The sequence below is a fragment of the Centropristis striata genome, chromosome 1, assembly GCF_030273125.1.
Source record: "Centropristis striata isolate RG_2023a ecotype Rhode Island chromosome 1, C.striata_1.0, whole genome shotgun sequence".
In the NCBI taxonomy this organism is placed as follows: Eukaryota; Metazoa; Chordata; class Actinopteri; order Perciformes; family Serranidae; genus Centropristis; species Centropristis striata.
In genome coordinates, this window is record NC_081517.1 from 9,384,857 (window position 1) to 9,405,778 (window position 20,922).

Consider the following 20,922-nt stretch of genomic DNA (forward strand, 5'->3'; position numbering starts at 1 on the left):
GCCTTTGTCTTGGTGTCAGGTGACAAGGGTTTATCATTGGAACTCCTGACTGTGTGGTGGCAGCAGCTACAGCTAGCTGTGTGCAGGATTCACAGGGAGCAATATCATCAGGTTGGAGGTTTAGATACCAGCACCCTTAAAGTGATACTGATGAGGATTGAGCCGATGGTTGATTGAATTGACAGACGATGATGATTTAAATCAATTGGCAATGCCCATCTAGTTCGTGATGCTTTGACGATTTTTATTTGCCAGAAAACACTGCCATGGTGAATTTTAAGGTGTACATATACCCATTTTCCCACTAAGGCAGTTCAAGGGGCAGTTCTGAGCCAATGCCTAATCTCGAGCCAGCTCTTTGTGTTTCGACAGCCATCATTCATTTTATATGATTTATTTAACTGCAATGTGATTGATACCAGGTAGTCTGTGCTAGGTAGCTAGTTAGAACTAGCGGACCTTAGCGCCTCACACAGCCAGGAGCAACATTTACAGAGGCACGATCTAGTCACCACCACTCCTCCCCATCCAAATAATCCAACAAACACTGCCCTTCACCACACACCGCAGACTGTATGGGCTGTAACTGCTGCAGTAGTTGGCCAATCACATGTTGCATTAAATCAAAGATTGTTGCAGTTATTGACTGCCAGAAAAATCATACAAATACCTTACTAGCTACAAAAAGGACAGAATGCAGCTATTTTCTCACTGAAAAAGCTTTGAAACTACTACTTGGTGCCTGGTTATTTGGGGGTTTGGGGGTTCGACTTTTGTAATCAGTAGCAGGATCGGCAAAATCAAACACTTGACCATATTGCCTTGAGGATCAACAATCAGAGGACTTTCAGAGCAGTTTGATGATGATAGAAACACTGACAGCCAGTCAAAATCCTTCTAAATTCATGCCTCGCCATGTTCAAACAATATAATATTAAATAAAGTCCAATAAAGCCATCACAGCTGTGTGGCACGGCAGCAGCTACTTTTAAACAGTTTTTTAAGTTTTTTTATTCATTTTCTCATTGACAAGAATGACAGTTAAAAGCTAAATCAAGTGCTTTGTATCTGACATTTGGGTCTAACCCTTTTATATAAGCTTATTCATGGTATTTAGGGAAACACGATAATGAGGAAGACGAGGGACATGTGGGGCTCCAACATAGCTGAGTACTTGGCGCCACTGTTTATAAAATATTATTGTTTAACAGTGGGATGCACGCATCATTATAACATAGTTATACTTTTAACATAGTTATCAGGGAATAAAACCAGTGATCTCTGTTCTCTAGTTTAACAATAACATAGCCTTCAGTGTTTAAAATGTCTAATGGAATTGTTGATTCGGAGAATCGTGACATCCCTAACCAATACAAAGCACTAAGGTTCAGTCTGTTTCAGGCTGTTTTATCATAAATAACTTTGTTTAACTATTCATAAGGCTCAAATTGTACTTTCTCCCTGTTTCTGTTTTTGCAGAGAAAACTCAGGGGTACATAGTGAGTACATAATGTTGATGCTTTCTGTCTCATGTGTACTCCTCCCAGATGAAACATTGTAATTAGGAGCTTGCAGTGAAAGATTCCTCTACTTTTCTCTCTTCACCTATCCCAACAGCTTTTTACTCTCTCACACTCTTTAAAGACACACCCCCTGATGTTGTTATAGTGTCCCATAGCACCTAGAGCCACAGGCTTTCTCGCTTCTTATTACTGATGGTTTGAAAGTTTTGGAGCTCAGTAAATGTCAGTGAGGGAGATTTTTTAGCCACATTAGCAACGTAGCTTTAGGAATGGCAATGCCATCAGTGCACCAGACATTCTTCACTTTTTATCTAGTGCAATCTGCAGGTGGACACTTATGGAAAACAGACATTTATGATGCATTGTAAAAACCTTTCCGGTGACTTCATATTATAGCGCCATCATCAAGTCAAAAAATTTCGGTTCGTCCAATATTTTGGTGCAGAACTCATTACATTTCCAACATAAACACTGATGCCATAAATCTGCTGATTAAGCAGTCTGTCTGATTATATCTGTCTAACTTAAGACATTTGCTAACGTAAACCTTTTTCCATTTTGAGCAAGTAAGCATTCAAAGTACCCCTGGCACTGGTTGTAGACTCTTGCCATCTTGTTGATAAGTCAGTTGGGCCCTTAAATTACAAAGCGTTCCTTCAAAATATGTATTTGTGCAGTCAATATACAAATCTACAGAGATATTTAAGATGTGTTGGCGAACACAGAGTGGTGTTATCTTTGACACCCCTGAAATTGATTAGACATAGAAAAGGTGTATAGCTGACACATAAAAGAGAGAAGGTTCGGGACAACTAATGTAATCTGAGAGTCTCATTTAGTCATTTTAGGGTTAGAAATATTAATTAAAGGGGGGAAAAAAGCCTATATATACTGTAGACTCGACACCGTTCATGGTTCAGAAACATTAACAATAAGTTCTAAGGACTATCATAAAATCAAGGCGTATATAAGGTTTCAGCATCAACTAGAAAGATCATAAATGCTCTTAATAATGCTGAACCGTTTCAGCAGACATTCGGACCGCTGGTCTTAGCTTGTTGATGGATTGTGGTTTAGTGGGGGGTGTGCAGTGATGTCAGCGACGGAAACTTTTCTTTCAAAACACAATCTACTAATCTTCTCACTAGAAAAACAAGATAGATGCTATTAGGCCCCATCCAATACAAACCTAAAAGGAGGACTTAAGAAAAGCCATTTTTCACTGTCCCTTGGCCCTCAATTGCAGAGTAATGGAGACATTTGGGGTCAGGATTTCGAGGAAAATTGCCCACAGCAGCAAAGGGACAGAGAAAACAGTGCTGTTTCTGCTGGGCTGTGGCGTCATCAGCCAGACCTGAAAGGAATTAAGCATCCGTATGTGTGTGTGTATTTGTATGGAGGGGGAGTGGGTTAGCATGCAGGGCCAAGACTGGAGTTAATATCAATCAGATGTTGAGCGCTACAGAGAGAGCAGTCGGGTGGGTAATAATCACTGTAGGGCGTTAGTGAGCGGGGTTTGACCCTGGCTGACCTGGGACCAGCCTGTATCCCTCCCTCTGGGGCCAACATCAATCCAGCAAAGCTCCTGAGGCTCTGGTGGCTAGTGAGAGAGGATTTGGCCTTTATTATCTCACGTGAGTCAACTGAGGGGAGCTTCAGCTTCACAACAGGGGCAGCGCTCACCACGATCGTGAAGTATAAAAACTTCAAAAGATGAGTTGATTATTTGGGATACCACCCTATTTTCAGATTGTTAAATTTTTATTTTTATTTTAATACTATTGCAAGGCTTCTTACTTTCACAAACATAATGAGTCATTTCGTTTTCTTTACAATATTGTACCTTGCACCCCCCCCCCCCCCCCCCTTTTTTTTTTTTTTCAAGGTATATATTCACAAAGTAAATAACAAAAACATAGGGTAAATGGACAAACATATATACAAGGCAAACTGGTATTACTCAAATGAGGATTTCCAAGAAAAGTAATAAACAACAAACTAATGACACAAAAAAAAAAAAAGTGTTAAATTTTGATTCTGAATGTTTAATGGAACTCAAAGTGAGGAAGCAGGATTTTGAGTGAATACAAAATTATATATATATAAATTAATAAAAAATATTAATTTACCTTAACCAAATTTGACTGACCTCAGAGAGCGTATGGAGCTTGAGCTAAGAAAAGTTTTCAGACCTCTGAATCACTACCCACATCTCACATTTTTTAACAATTCAAATATGTCAGCTGCTGTACCCACTGAGGGCTGCATTTATCAATTTGATTAAATAATACATAAACAAGCCCAAGCATTCAGTGCCAATGCTGCTCCCAATACTTCCAATACTATTGTTTCTAATTTCATTACTCCTGGAAAAACCTAGATGGGTAGGATTAGGGTGTGACTGTGTATTGTGTATATTAAAGGTGATGGTGAGAGGAGGGGTTGTATGGGGTGACGTGTGGGGGGACTGGCTGGACCGGAGTGAGTGATGTACAACCCCCATATTTACAACAACAAAAGTCCATCACTTTGAATATACTACTGTATATAAAGGCTTTGTACAGTTTTCATTTGAATATATGTCACAGATGATTAGCAAATTATAACATTCTGCTTTATTTTACATTATTATTTCAGAATCGCCTTTATTGTCATTGCACAGAGTAACAAGTAGTAGGACAACGAAATTAGCCATCAACCCGTCCAAACATATACTTAACACACATACAGTATGACAAAGAGGTGGACAGGACAGGGAGACAGGGATGAAAGAAAATATACAGCATAATGTGAGGAGAGGAGATGAGATAAAAAAATTTAAAAAAAGTAAAAAAAAAAGATTTTACATTAGTATTTACATTTTAGACATCACAATATGTTTTAAATAAGGGTTGTAGCAAAACATAAGCCTTCTTTCCATTCATGTATTTTCAAACATATTTAAAGTACTGCACTAGAAAAGCTCTATGGACACAGAAATATGCTAAAATGGATATGGAAGCATCTTTGCAGGATTAATTGTGATGTAGTAAGCATGTAAACTTAAAACACATTCCTGAAGACCTCTCTCTGTTTCTATCATAGATTGGTTAGCTGACAAAGGCATACCACCATGGGTAGCTTTAACTGCCAATGTGACAATTTCCTGAACCTTTGTGACTTATTCTCAGTGGAAACTGTAAAGACTGTATATTTTATTTTCAAACTGATGGACTTTTGTTTTGTAAATACACTCAGAATTCTGAATTTGATGCATTCTAGTTCTAGTTTAATGGCACTAACTCAAGTTTGAAGATGTCTCTGGTCTGTATCTTGACCGTCTACTGTATGCAACCATCAAATGTATATATTTGTCATATTTTATACTACTTAAAACTCTACCTCCATTAGGCTATTTGTTTTAAGCTAATTAGTTTAATCGTGTGTTTTACTTCCACATATACAAAATTAGTTGTGACAATAAACAATCTTGAATCATGAGTCTCTACAATCTACAGTATTTCACAAAAAAGAAATGTGAGCCAATTCAGTTATGGTATGTTGAGCCCACCTGCCCCTGGGGCGCCCAGTTTGAACTCTGGTTGAAAGGAACCTCCCATTTTGCTTGTTTATACTGCAAAGGTTCATATACATCTGCAGACATTTAAGCTTATGTTCCTATTTCTCTCATGTTATAATGCCTTTAGGGTGAAGGATTTTGACTAAATGACATGCATAAAACAAATATGATGCAAATATTTTCTCAAACAAGCTTGAGAAAAAGTAAAGCACTTCATTATTAATGCGAAGACGATTTAAGACCAAATACAAGTGCACGGTAGATGAGGAAGGACAGTTTGTTGAAAAGGACCTTCCTTGTTGTTGTCCTATTCCAGGTCCACCGTATTGTTATCGAATATTTCTGCTGTCTGTTGCAGTGCTACAGCCCTAATGCTGGCCTACGTCCAGCACAAGATGACAGTCAGACACTAAAGTATTTTTTGGGTATCAAATCATGGCTACCTTGAGATATACATTGCCTTGCAAAAGTATTCATCCCCCTTGGATGTTTCACCCTTTTGTTGCTTTTACACATGAAATCATGGTTGATATAATTTGGCCTTTTTGAAAAGAATTAGCAAAAAAACCCTCTTTAATATCAAAGTGAAAACAGATTTTTACAAAATAGTATAAATGAATTAAAAATCTATAAGTTAAAATAAATGATTGCATAAGTATTCATCCCCTTTAAAGTAACTGACCTAATTCAGCAAAGTTCCAGCTAGTTGATGCCAGCAGTGTCACAATTAGTGAAATGGAGATCACCTGAGTACATTGATGTGTGTCAAGTGATCGTAGTATAAAAAAACATGTGTCTGGGAGGTCCAGTCTCTGGTTCATCACTATTCCTGCTACAATTGTACCATGAAGGCAAAAGAACACTTCTAGTAACTCAGAGAAAAGATCATTGAACAGTATAAGCCAGGAGATGACTACAAATTTTTTTTTAAACTCACTGGACATCACAAAGAGTTCAGTTAAACCATCATTAAGAAATGGAAGCAGTATGGACCTTGTTTAAATCTGCCTAGAGATGGCCGTCCTCACAATCTGAGTGACCTGATTTCATGTGTAAAAGCAACAAAAGGGTGAAACATCCAAGGGGTATGAATACTTTTGCAAGCCACTGTATACCAAGGCTTCATCTGCTGCACTCCCAAATCTTGGTGACCAGCTCCCCTGTCCTTGTCTTCTCTGATGCATGGCGTTTAATTTCCTGGTTGGGGGCTGAGATGTTTTTTGAAGGGGGGGTTGGGGTGTCAGGAATGACTTTAGAAGTGGCTGATGCCCATCGCAGACATTCCAGGAGGTCCAGATAGAGGGATGGAAGAAATGGAGAATGACATGAAGAGATGGAGGAAAGGCGGACCATGGGGAGGTTGTGTTGCAGTCTAAAGGAGGGAGGGTTTGAGTCGAGGGTGTTTGCAATACCAAAATAATGGCCAGTTACTTGCCCTCAGATGCACTTTATTCTCTTTAGCATGAAGAGCTAAAGAACACAGGCCACAACTTTGTATAACCGCCCCCGATGAGCAGGCTCAGACTTTGGTCCAATTTATTTCTGCCCCTTCATATTTTGTGTTCAGTAGATGTGATAAAGGTGTGCTTTACCATACTGTTGCTTCTGCATGCTGTCCAACTGAATAATCTCTCTCTCTCCTTCTCTCCTTCCTTCTCTTCGTCTGCAGTATGGATGTACGGCTTTACAGACAGCCCGAGGAAAGAGGCCTCAGGTAGCCTTGTGTGTCTATGTCAACATGTTGAATATGCATGCAATACTGTGAGAGCGACACGCCAGCTGCATCCCTTTTGGCTTTTTTCAGTTTATTTCTTTTCACACTTCAGCTTTCTCTCGACATCTGCTTTGCATGCGCTGTCATCAGCCTCTCCTTCCACCCGTCTGCTCATATTCAGCCTCTTTCTCTGCAGTCTATCCATCCATCTCTGCATACCTAGTAGGCCAACAACAGCTGGGCATGGTGCCAAAGGACCAGAACATGGACCTTAGGTCTGCATGTGGCAAAGCGCCTCAGACTGAAATGAGGTGTCAAGTCTGGTTCTTTACATTTGTCTGCAACATGGTTGTAGATCACTGCCTGTGACCTCATTCAACTCTGGGTGTATAGAGATGATGAGTAGAGAGGGAAGATATTAAGTCCTAGTTGTTGCTATTCGAATTAACATCCCAGGATATAACTTGTTCCCTGTACATATATTAAGGCTTTTTGACTAAGGATGACATGATAACCAGTTCGGTATCAAATCAATGCCAAAACATGCTGGTACTCTAGTGTGTGAGTCCATCTCGCCACCAAACTGCAATGTGCTTTTGGAGATTTTGTGATAATCAGACACAGGATGTCCTTTGTGACTAATTATCCATGTTTCTGCCCTCAAAACAGCTATTGTTATTAGCTCCCCATTAGCCATTGATGACACTGAGTTGAATCTGTGGACCAACCAGGGTCTGTAGCAATACCACAGTGAACTCAGACCGGTATCCCCTCAGTAACGCCAATATTAAGCATTGCAGCAAAATACGACTCACATTTACGTTTTAGACTGTGGAGATGTGGAGTTTAAATGATGGTTATCATGCTCTGGAGGGAGGGGAGGTTCGAAGACCCAAAAGAATGGCGGATTTTTTACGTAATTTATGTAACTTCCATTGTTCACAGTTGGTGAATTGAGTTTTTTTTGTAACTTGTGTTGTTTATGTAACTTACGTTGTTTCCATAACTTCTGTGGCTCACGGTTTGTGAATCACGTTTTCTTTTTAACGTAACTTATGTTTTTTACGTAACCTTTACCTAACTTGACATGGCTAACACCTCCCTTGTAACCACTTCGCTTCCGCCATATATGCACAATGCATTACCACCTTAACCTAGGTCAGTGGATTTGTAGCCTAAATTCACTGAAACTGCAGCCTTTTTTACAACCACGAACAGTACATGTATGTATAATGAAGCTCCGCGGTACCATGACTGATTATGTGTCGTTATGGGGGGTGTTGACAAACGGTCTATTCTGTCTTTTAAATTGGAGATCTTGGAAAAAATACAAGTCCAACTTCCAAATTTTTACTTACGTAAAAGTACAATAGTATTGCTTTCAAACTAGACTTAAAGTACCAATAGTTAAAGTAGGCCTACTCATTATGCAAACTCGCCCATATCAGAATAATATGCATTATATTTCTGAAACATAATTATTGGTGGATTGCTGTGTTCAACAGTTCAACGTTGCATCTAATAAAAAGCTGGGTAGCTTAAATTTTAATAATACATCATAATATATGACTTGATTTATATTTAGTATAAATCAACTGAGTAGGAAGTATTTCAGTACAGTACAAGTACCTCAAATTTATACTTAAATGTAAACAGTAAATATACTCAGTGACATTCCAACAGTGCCAGTAAGAGGCTGTGTTTCTGACTGTTGCAGCTCTGATCTCAAAGTTACTGCACAATGGCTTAAATTTTCCACGTTCATCAATAGGTTCGGCTTTGTAGCAGGTAAAACATCGCAGAATGGCTTTACCGTGGAATCGAACTGGGTATAAGGAATGGGTAAATTTCACTGGTATTGGTATTGACGTCTACATTTTGACACAAATACATTCACAGATTCGCCCATCTGGTGAACATTTAGCCGACATTCTTAGAGACGTTTAACTGTAATTGAGGCATTGCTGAAGAAAGACACAGATATGTTGTTTCCTTCCATTAGAGCTATCAATGTGTCAGTACTAGTTAAGAACAACAGACAAATCCCCTTTGAAAAGACTTGGTAAAAAAAGAAAAAAAAATACCATATTCTAAGTGTATGGAAGTTGGGGGAAAAAAACCACTACCCTAATTTCAACAAGAAATATTGTGCAATAATAAGAGTATTGGACTATTGCAGGCAGAATGTAACAGGTCTTTAGGATTCATGCTATTTCTCAACAGGGCGTGGTTGCCATTACAACAGTATAAAGCGTTTAAATAGCTGGATCTGTGCTGCTTTATTACCTCAGGCTGACTTTGATTGCTCCCTACACATAGGCTGCTTACGTGCTCCGCAATATGTTCCTTTGCTTTATTTCTCCTCCTGGGAGAAAGCTAAAGAAAGACAGAGATGAATGCCCAGCCTCACCCAGGGAGGAACTGAGGTTATGAGCATTCCCTGGTGTTCCCTGCCTGTTTATTTGAGTAACAACATGTAGAGATGCTTAATTGTGTTTTAAGCACTGCGCAAAAGCTTTAGCCTACTTTTTATTCTTCCTGGCTGCAACCTGTTTCATTCCCATAACAGATTACAAAACCCCTGTAAGATATAGAGTTTAGATTTTAGATGTCTTGTGAGCTGCACAGTAAACACATGCTTTATCTTGGTTCTTATAAAGGGAGATCTCTTAGATCTTAAAGGACAGTGGCACCTAACATGCAGCTGACAGTACCATTCATGTTCAAGGTCCAATCCCTTTTAGACAATGACAAAGAGGCTGACAGCACAGAATTCACCTTCGAAGATACAGTCCTAAGTGGAGAGATGGAGAGATTTGCTGACAAAGTATGCTACTTACTTTTGTTCACAGTAATTGTCTTGTTGCTCATCAGAGCCTCCACATAATTTCTGCATTGTGTCATTGCCGGTGCTGACATGCCTTTTTCCCTTTATGTAATGTATAACATTATGTGTAGCATCTTCTGTATCTCTTTGCCAAAATATATCTGTTTTTATCTGATAGAGGTTAGCAGCTAGCCAAGAATTAGAACAATGCTGCACTGCAGAATTTACATTTAGTGTCAACATTTAGTCCCATTGCAGCCAGTGTTACAGCTGCTCGATGGGCGTGTAACCACATTGTTGTTTAAAACCTAAAAACAGGGTTAATATCCTGACTCTGAATCCAAACGCTGAGATTTGAAGCAGGGAAAAGCAGCTTGCTATCCACAGTTCAAAATTATGCCTACCGACGCCTGAAAAGTGGAAAACAAACAAACAAACAATGTCTTAACGATCAGTAGTTTATCCATCTACCCAGCACTAATGTGCAGCATTTCTACCTATAGTGCAGGCATGTTGCTACTGGCAACTTCAATTTGACCACAAAACTCCGGGAGTCTTGTGGTCTGCATCCTGGCTGTTGTTCTCCAAGAAATAATTATAGCACATTCTGTTTGTGATTAAGCAAATGAGATTCAACATGTTAATTACTGAGCTTTAGAGGAGCTTCTAGGCATACTTCTTAATTTTGTTAAAAGCTAGTTTTCCCCTGCTTCCAGTCTAAATGCTAATCCAGGCTAATCACCTTTCTGACATATCAGTTGATCCTGGTCTTATTTTATAATAATCATTGCAAATGTGTTTCCCCCTTTTCTATAGAAAATATGGTAATTCTCTCATAAAGACCCTCAGAAATCTGTAAAAAACAACAACCCTAGGATACATGTAGTGAGAAACCCATATTGAGCGTTTTTAGGATTATAACAATAAACATTAATATAGCAGCCCATTCAATAAGCTAAGGCCTTCTGGACCTAATGAAAGGTGGAGTTTGCCCCTTTATAACCCATACCTACAAGGTTTGAGGATAACTGCTGATAACACCCATTCATTCGGGTAATAACATTCAAGGCAAGTGGTTACATCACCTCTAAACTTCAAGGCAAAGTCACGTTCATGTTGAATTTTTCCTTATCCAAAGTGAGGGAGAAATGACTTATACTGTACAGGCTGTAAAGCCCTCTGAGGCAAATTTGTTATTTGTGATTTTGGGGTATGTAAAATGGTAAATGGACTGCAGTTATATAGTGCTTTTCTAGTCTTTGCAACCATCATATCACTTTACTCTACAGACATTGCTCACTCACCCATTAACACACACATTTATACACTGGTGGCCGAGGCTACCCTAAACGGTGCCACCTGCCACCATCAGGAATTCATTCACGCACTGACGAACAGAGCATTGGGAGCAATTTGGGGTTCAGTATCTTGCCCAAGGATACTTCGACATGTTGACTGCCACGGTCATGGATCGACCTAGGCGACTGCTCTACCAACTGAGCTACAGCCGCCCCATATAATAAATATATATAATAAATGAAATAGAATTTAAGGTGTTACCAAATGGCATAGACATTAAAACAAAAGTCACATTTGTCACCACGGTTCGATAAAAACTCCCTAAAAATGTTTCATTTGGGAAGAGGTTGTGTTCCAATTAAGGGGTATGTTAAGTTGCTTGTTGGCATTGCTATCCCTGACCTACCCTAACTTCATTTATATTCCAACCATCCTGCAGCTGTCTAATGTTGGCATTCAGAAGTCATGTACACCATCAGTGAATTATTAAAATGTCAGTGTTCTGTTTGGTAAATGGGTTGAATTCACTGGTGATTTGTTATGATCAGCTTTTGGCCACATGTTTTGCACCGACTGATTTCAGTAATCATGTGCGCCTTTAGTTACAGATACATTGTGCTTTTTAATCCAATTTACAATTTTTTTGCCAAACACCATGAATTATTTGCTCTTCAGATATTCTATCCTGATCACATCACTGATAGTAAAATTCAGAACACAACAGGATGTGAAGCATTAACTGTGTGAGTCATCTCTCTGTGGCCAAATAAGCCAGTTAGAGTGTGTGCAACTGACGTTCAGACCAGATACACAGCATGTGACTAAATGAAATCACTTCTGGCATTGAAAAGGTTAAACATCAGAGAGAAGGAGAGAGAGAAAACAGAGTGGCCTAACCCCAACTCAAATGCTTTCTTCTTTTGTTTCACATAAACACGGACCCAGCCTCCTTCCTTGTTTCTCTCTCTCTTTCTCTCTAGTCCACTCATATGTTTCTATTTAAGGCCAGCAGTGCCGACTACCATGATTGGTGTGTTCACCCCCCCTCCCGACTCGCCGTCCAACGGCTGGCTCCCAAAGGCAGTGGAGGGGAGGCCTTTCCTCTCAACCGCACTGTTGATTTTCCACAGGGAAACTTCACCATTCTTCCACTCATTCGCTCCCCAGTCTTCCCCTCCAACCATAAGCAGCACCTCTACTTCTTCTTCCACTTCCCTCTATTTTGGATCTTAAAGTTTGGTTCAGGTCATGGATCAACTTTAGGTGCGAGATGCAGCCCCTGCAAACATTTTCTTGCCGTTCCCTCCTTTTGTTTTGATTCCTTCCGATGCTCCTCAGTCCTTTGCTGTGGGCCGGGGGTCGACTCAGCTATATGGCCAGACGTTTGGGACTATGCAGCCAAGTTGTGAGCTCGCGTTCTGATTGGTCGGGGAGGAACAGCGGCAGGGAGCGAGGGTTGGCCGATGGCGGCGCACCGGGTGCACAGGGGCAGCAGTGTAGTTGGTTGCAGGGGCCGATCGCGGGGTGCCACGGCGGGCAGGTGGCTGACAGCCTGTTTCTTCCCCTCAGGGATTGACAGCTCGGAGCCCATGGTGCTGGAGCAGTACGTGGCCGTGGCCAACTACGAGAGGCAGGAGAACTCGGAGATCAGCCTCAAGGCCGGCGAGACGGTGGACGTGATTGAGAAGAGCGAAAGCGGTGAGTGAATTCTTGTTTTTGTTTATGTGCCAAGCATGTTTCAGTCGAAATCTGACAACACACTTAGATCCACAACACAGTGTTATCATTAACATATGCTGCTTGACATTAGTTTGTTTCTTCCTGTTTGTATCTCCTCCTGAGTTCCACCACATTAGTAGCATAAACATTTTCTCCACATACACAGAGAGGCATGCTCACTCAGCACCTCTCTGTCTGCTTCTCTTGATTTTACTCCCTCCTTTTCTAACCCCTTTGTCCGCAAGAGTCCCCCCACTCCAGCCTCCCTCCCATTCCTCTGCTCTCCCTCAGTCTCTACCCTCGTCTCCCGATCTCCTCATCTCCTTGCTGGGGCTTGGCACCACCTGGAGGTGCTGTTTGGCTGGCAGCAGCCAGTGTGTGAAGGAAAGGCAGTGTTATGGCTGGAGGCCAGTCCCTTGCCTTTTGCAACAAGAATGTCAAGTAAATGCAGAAGTCATTTTGCAGCTTTCTGGGAGCAAAAGGTGTAATGTAACAGGGTGGATAAAGTAGCATCCAGTATGTAGGGGTGTGCCATATCGTATCGTTCACAATAATATCGGTATATTTTTTTCATGGTTATAAAAAATGCATATCATGATATTGGCAACATTCCTACTTCTTGATGTAGTGGTTAAAGTTGTTTTAATCACAAAAAGCTACTTACTCCCTGTCGCTAAACACATGCAGCTTTCAAAATAAGAGCAAGGTGTGTTAAGAGAATCCACCACAGAATTTACAAGAAGACTGTCAAAATAAGATGCCTTAAATAAAACACACAAGAACCTCATACTCAAGAGTCAAGAGTACATTTTTTTCCACTTGGCAAGTGTTGAGATTTGCACTTCAAACTACATTTTAGATTTTTATTTATTTATACAGACCAAAAAAAAAATCATATTTTCTATATCTTTTTAGGTACTTCCTAATATCGTCAAGAATATCGTTATCGCAAAAAAATGCCTGCAATATCGTAATATTCTTTTAGGGCCATATCGCCCACCCCTACCAGTATGTATACAACAGTGTTTCTGTTTGTAAAAACTGGTGCCAGTTCATATGCACGTTCACATGTGACATAAAAACTCACAGAGCAGCCACGGTCCTGGGCAAAGGGTGCTTGAACACACAGCTGGAGCCGACCTATCAGCACACTGTCTTGAACCACCAAGCTGAATATTCAGCAGAGTGTACAGACTGTGCAGAAGAAATTTTTTTGGTTCCTTGTGAAACTATGGTGGAACAAACAGCATGGCGTGCTGCAGCTGAATTGAATCATATCATTTTACTTTGCTTTTCAGAGATATGTAAAAATGTCCTTCGTTCATGGACAAAAATTTGCCATTATCAGGTAACAGTAACACGGGTAAAGAGTAAACTGCAGTGGCATTATTTGACTAACAATGTTTATCAGCTGAACACTGTTAGCATTTGCATCACTAAGAGATGCAGCACTTCACTTTTCACCTCGCCTCCCGCTTGTGAAAACTCTGTTTAGCAATCTCAGAGCTGGATTTGATTTTCCATGGAAGGAGCCTCTGACAGCCAGCAGCTTGCACTACTCAAAAGAACTCAGCAGAAAGCTTGGCACAAATGTGCCGCATCCCCTTTGTTTCTCCGCTCTTATCTATACACTTATTACGTGTGCAAATTAATTTTCTTTGAGTTATCTTCCCTTGCACATCTTTAGGTAATTATGTGCATATTGAGGCAGTTTTGAACCAGCTCGTCATTTTATCATCGCGTGTATGATTCACATAGCGTTTGGCAGAAATTAGATAATTGTTGCGCAAAGACGTTTGCGTGGGAAATTATTTCTTTTGTGATGTGGCTTTTGGTCAAATTTGTACTCAAGGAAGTCGATGTCTTGTCGAGATTGACTCCAAGGATGTGGATGTCTTAATTTCCGGCTCTCCTTTCAGCTTTGTTTGTGAGGTTTTGAAATGTCAAGTGTTCCTGTTAACTCTTGACGTGAGGGGAAATTTATTTTTCTCATGCAACTGTGATTACCAGAAACTCTTTGGAGTGAGGTACATGCATCATTGAATGTTTTGTTTAATGAATATTCATAATTACATCCTCGCCACACAGTCATTTTCTTCTGTGAAGCCATTGTGGAATATCTGGCTTGACGGCATCTGTCTACCAGACTCATCTGGAAGCTCCATACCCAAAGTTCAAATTTAACATTAACACTTACAGCAGAATGAGCAATGTCTGAACTCAGAGGAACTTTTGCCCAAGAGCTGGATATGTGTGCTGTCGTCATTAACTGGGCCAAAGAAGTGGAGCAACAGCCATGATGATGATGATGATGATGATGATGATGACATCACTCTGAGGCTATGCCAAGACAAACACATCTGAGAGCTCGTATAAAATCCCACAACCCCCTTCCGGCTTCCAAGGCTTTACTGCAGCCTCCTGTTCTGCGCGTGTTTATTTCTTTGACGTTTTCAATGTCAAGAATCTGACAGTCTGGCTTTCAATTAGAGCTTATTTTCTTTAACATCCTAGTCAGTACGTGTCAACTTGGTACCGTGATGTCTTTTAATCCTCTCCAATCAAGTCTGAAATCCATATTTTACCTGCTATTTTCTTCAAATGTAGATTTTTTCCTCCACATATTGTGCACAGATGGTTTCACGCATTAATATGCTGCTCCTCATTCAAATACAGAATATTTCAACCCGTTTTTAAGTGTCTGCAGGCTTGAACCGGTATAATTATGGGTTCAACTCAGGAGTCAGATGTTGTTGTTTTGCCCCTGTGAGAAGTTATTGACCTTGGAAGTCTGGACCCAGCTGTTCCACTCTACAGCACCCATTGTCATATTAAAAATGGCTGAATTATGAGCTGTGTGTGAGCTGGGGGTTGGTGTGTATGTGGAAGAGTTTGCGTGGGTGGTTATGCCTCTGTGTGTGCGTTCTCTGTCTACATATCATTGCACAAGTATTGTGCATTTTAGGAACTGCTATCTAGTAAAGTGAGATTTATGAAGCACCAAGCGGGTGGGGGTTGGACAGGCCAGGATTGTCCCTGAGAGAGGAGTAGAGGCCTCGTCTGGGCCACTGTCCTGGTTTTCTCCCTCTTGTTCCTCCTCGGACATGGGAACCATAGAGCGTCTGGAGAGAGGAATGTCCCAGCTGGAGAAAATAAAATCTGCATATGTGACCAGTTAAATTATATGCTGTGTTGGACTAACGAGAGGCAAAAAGCTACAGACCTGTGTCAGATAACTTTTTGAGTTGTAGCCTGATTCTATTGCTCTTTGTGCCCCTCCTGGTATTCCAAAAGGGACCCCAAAGTTGAAGTGTCACGTTTTGAAAGTCATGTTTGATTCTCTTTTTCACCGTAGACAATAGAGAGATCTTCTGATATCATCTGAACCATAAATTTAAGCGACTAGCCTTCCACTCCGCGGCCACAGTGACAGAGGGGGGAATATATGTGGGGAAAAATAGCCTTTTTTCCCTTTGTTTCATCAGCCGAGACTAATGGATCTGCCAGGAGGACCTTGACGCTAAACTGCAAACAGGATCCTTTGGGTTAGTGTACCGCCCAAGCCACAACACCAGCCGGAGAAGCCATTTGCCCAAATATCTTGGCCCTCCTCGCTGCCAAGTTTCAGGGGCATTTTGTCACAGTTGATTTAAAGAGATTAAGAAGATTGGCTTACCTCTCTTTGGACCTGACTGAACACCTCACATAGAGTACAACCTCCTGTTGTGTTGCTAGATAATACTAATCCGTTTTTTTTGCAAAATGATAACAACATTTTTGTGGCCTTCAGTCTGATATTGCTGTGGTCTACATGAAAATGGCATCTGTCACTGCTGTGTGGGATAGCTTGCTGTTTGAGAAAGAATTGATGGCAGGAGTTTTGGCAACCTTTCCCCACCACACCTTTCCCACCCAGTGGCCAGGAGATCTGCTGAGGCTGGCAGCACTCACAATAATGCATTTCCAAAGGTTTGTCTTTACTGCTTTGCTTGGTCTAGCTCGAGACTGTTCCCTGTATGTAGATACGTTTCATAAAGAGAAAGAATTGAGCTAAAATTTAGTATCAGAACCTTACATTGCATTAGGTAATTTGCACTATAAGCTGGAGTTATCTTGGCGTAAATCTTACTTTAGGGCTACAAAATAATTTCAGCTTCTGTGTTGACTGGAAAGTGTCAAGAAATTCCTCTGAATGAAAGCATTGATGAGTTACATTTTTACATAACTACCAATATATTGGACCACCTGCCCTTCAAAGCTTCCTGGTGCTAAGAAAATAGTCTAATATCCCTTTTCCACCAACATGGAACCATGTTGGTGGAAAAGGGATATTAGACTATTTACTAAACATGGTTCCATGTTGGTGGAAAAGGGATATTAGACTATTTTCTTAGCACCAGGAAGCTTTGAAGGGCCCTCTGCTGAGGATCCTTGATTGCAGTGGTTCTGCTCAAAAGCTGGTTCACTAGATAGCACCATGGTTCCAAGAAACCTAATTTGGTGGAAAAGTGATCTCAAGGCATACACAAGAGCCTGGTTTTGATGTTTGAGGCAAAGTTCATTATTATTGAACATGATCATTCAGTTATAATGCCCATCATGACCCCTCAGTGAGTTCCATTATAACCACATGCTTGGAAGAATCTGATGTTAAGACCAAGTCTGGCCTAAGTGACGTCCTTGCAATGTTTGGTGGGAACTTTAGCTGCTTCCCTAAGTTGACCATCAGCTACCAGTCACAAGCTTAGGCTAGCTGTCCGTTTGACACCCCAGGTTTTTGTGCCGTGTTTCTCCAGCTCTGCCCTTCGGGGGACCCTAGACAGTACTATTCTGCCACCCTTGCACCGTTTTTTCTCACATCTTTGGTTTATAGAAACATTGTAAAATAAAACTCAAACACCCTAAACTGTGGAATTAATAATATTTAAAATATCAAATGGACTGTTAAGACCATAAAATGATCAAAGTGCCAAATTGCAAATGATGCATTATTTCCAAGTTAAAGCTTTCTCTGGAGCTAGTTTTAAAAGGTTTTGAATAGAGATAGCTTTACGTACCCTTCGCCTTTGGCTTTGAAATGTAGCCAATGTGTTTAATCAAGGTGTACTAAAGGCTAGCTTAGAGGATGTTCTGGATCAGAAAAAGCTGTTTTGGACGGAGTTCACATTGGAGACTAGAGGCGAGCATTAACATTGCCTCTAGGCTATAGAACAGACAGCCAACATCAATCAGGGTGGTATGTCTTGAGCCAATAGATGGCTGGGTATCATTCTCACACCATCCTAACTTAGCCGTGTTATCTAGATTCCCCCCTTAGGCGTTATAAAATGCATCATTCTTAGAGTTAAGCTCAGACAATCTGGGGATTGAAAAGGCTCAGAAGAGTCTACTTGAAGCTGACCACGGAACCACCTTCAGGGGCTCAGGGTAAAAACAGCATGTTTTAATAATCATAGCAAAGAGATAAATACAGACTGCTGTATGCTGTACATTTCATCTTTAATGTGCATGATGTCAGTGTCGGCACACAGGGGTGTGTGAGAAGGAGAATATTTTAGCTAGAGGGCTAGCACACACACATGTACCATATGGAGGATGAATGCAGAGGTTTAGCCTGACCCCGCTGAACGTGATGTGTAGTCAACACTAGTTATTGAAAGCCCCACCACCGCCTATCCCCTTTCACTTGCAACAAGTCTGGCTCAGTAACAAGACCCCTGCGTTTTATGAAAACTTCAACCAGGTAACATGAGCTTCAAACTGGGATGTAAAGCTTCCATCTTACAGCGTCAATAAAGACCAGAACCTTGAAATTGACATTAACTTTCCAGAAAGAAACAGCATGGACGTGGTTGGGTGCTCCTCATGTATCCTATTTTTAACTTAAGACAAGCTTTGAAGTGTCTTAAAGTGGTATCCCACCCCAAAATTAAATCTTTTTAATATGAAACACCCCCAGCATGTTGGTGGTGGTTGTTATTAAAAATACAGTTTCACGGTGAAGGAAAATTCAAGTGGATTCTATTAGTGATATTTTACAGCAGAGAAAGGGTTCTTTTTGGGTAGTGGAGACACTTTGTATTTACCATTGTCGGTTGACATTTTTAAGGCAAATTTTATAACATTAATGTTTCCTAAATTGTGTTAGGCAATCAAGCAACTCAACAACTTTACTTCTAAAAGTAGTTGTGGAGTAAGGGGCTTCCTCTGACTCACCCATTTGCATGGATGTAGTAGTTTGCTGATAAGATATGTGATATTTAAAGTTCCATGGGAATGCCCTCTCATTCTTGGCAAAAAGCAATGATGTAGCTTATCACAGTGAACTATGAAGGCTAGCACTGAGTCAACATTTGAGCAGCACAGCATAGAACTTACTGCTGTGGATGCCATGTTAGTTTAGATCTGAAAATCACACAATAAGACAAGCTAACTAACCAAACAAGGTACATCACACATCATAAAGGCCGGTCTGACAGGTAAAGCTAAAGGTGAACATATTATTATCATACACTTAAAACTGATAATGAAACCCTTAAATGGTTTCTGTATCCTGAGGGATACAGACATTTGGCAGGCTGTAAGGGGGAGGGGCATCAAGTATCTGCACTTAATATCATGAGAAAGTTTTAAGGGGGGGTGGGTCAAGTACCCAAGTCATGTGACTGAATGGCAGCATTCAAAACTAAATTGATACATTCATGTCAAACTCCAAAATGGCAGCCTACGTGGACAGAGACACTGGCCATGAGGCAAGAGTTGTTATTTTTCTTGTTAATTATGTTTTGGGGGAATTTGTTTTTGAAAATATTGTTCTTTAAGCATAATTTTGTGTATTCTTGTTGAAAAATAATGAATGACATTTACATGTCTTTCATAAACAGGCATTGAATGTCTGTATCTTGGGGGATACGTTGTCCAGATAGGGGTATAAAAACAGGCATAATCACTCTCAGATATACTTATGTTTTGAACCCTATACTCAACAGATAATCAATAATAAAAATGTGTTAAATATTGATTACACTTTATTTTACTCTTGAATGTGTATTACTGATTAATTCACCAGTGTACATATGTTTTCAGAGAATTTCTACCAGTATTTTCTATGGTGCAAGAAAGAGAGAGGTGGCATCTGTTGTGTTGCCACCTGATGGTTCATCTGATTCAGATGAGGGAACCAGTGAAGAAGATGAGGAAGATGAATTATATACAGAGGGCCAGAATCAGGACAGTAGCAGCAGTGACCAGCTCAGTGATAGCTCAAGTGACGAGGCAGAAAAGGGAGGAAACCACAGTAAAAGAGGGAAGATGTTCAGGTAACGAAAAGAGTAGTATAGTGAATTGTTCTGTAAGAAATCCAGTGATTTTGGTGCAAATATTGTCCATCCATCCATCCATCCATTTTCCTCCGCTTATCCGGGGCCGGGTCGCAGGGGCAGCAGGCTAAGCAGGGCATTCCAGACGTCCAGCTCCTCCTGGGGGACCCCGAGGAGTTCCCAGGCCAGGTCAGAGATATAATCCCTCCATCATGTTCTGGGTCTTCCCCGGGGCCTCCTACCAGTTGGACCTGGAACTCCGGGAGGATCCTAACCAGATGCCCAAACCACCTCAACTGGCTCCTTTAGAGGAGAAGGAGCAGCGGCTCTACTCCGAGCTCCCTCCGGATGTCTGAGCTCCTCCCCCTATCTCTAAAGCTGAGCCCAGCCACCCTACGGAGGAAGCTCATTTCAGCCGCTTGTATCTGCGATCTTGTTCTTTCGGTCACTACCCAAAGCTCATGACCATGGGTGAGGGTTGGAACATAGATGGACCGGTAAATCGAGAGCTTTGCCTTCAGGCTCAGCTCCTTCTTCACCACGACGGTCCGGTACAACGCCCGCATCACTGCCAACGCCGCACCAAACCGCCTGTCCATCTCACGCTCCATTCTACCCTCACTCGTGAACAAGACCCCGAGATATTTGAACTCCTTCACTTGAGGCAGTATCTCTCTCCACCCAGAGGGGGCAGTACCTCTCTCCACCCAGAGGGGGCAGTACCTCTCTCCACCCAGAGGGGACAGTACCTCTCTCCACCCAGAGGGGGCAGTACCTCTCTCCACCCAGAGGGGGCAGTACCTCTCTCCCCACCCAGAGGGGGCAGTCCACCGTTTTCTTGCAGAGAACCATGGCCTCAGACTTGGAGGTGCTGACTCTCATCCCAACCGCTTCACACTCGGCTGCAAACTGCCCCAATGAGTGCTGGAGGTCCCGGCTTGATGAAGCCAAAAGAACCACAT

At 41.3% G+C, this 20,922-nt stretch overlaps 1 protein-coding gene across 5 annotated transcripts in view; it reads left to right on the plus strand.

Annotated features, from left to right (window-relative positions):
- sh3pxd2aa (SH3 and PX domains 2Aa) overlaps positions 1–20,922 on the plus strand; it is a 144,498-nt gene that overhangs the window by 79,574 nt on the left and 44,002 nt on the right. For 2 of the 5 annotated variants that reach the window (XM_059329820.1, XM_059329827.1), the window contains exons 7-8: positions 6,752–6,796; positions 12,492–12,620. The exons of 1 other annotated variant lie outside the window; for it this stretch is intronic. In XM_059329820.1, the coding sequence (XP_059185803.1) occupies positions 6,752–6,796; positions 12,492–12,620 (174 nt within the window). The remainder of the gene's footprint in view (positions 1–6,751; positions 6,797–12,491; positions 12,621–20,922) is intronic. 2 more of the 5 variants (XM_059329834.1, XM_059329842.1) reach the window with 1 other exon arrangement.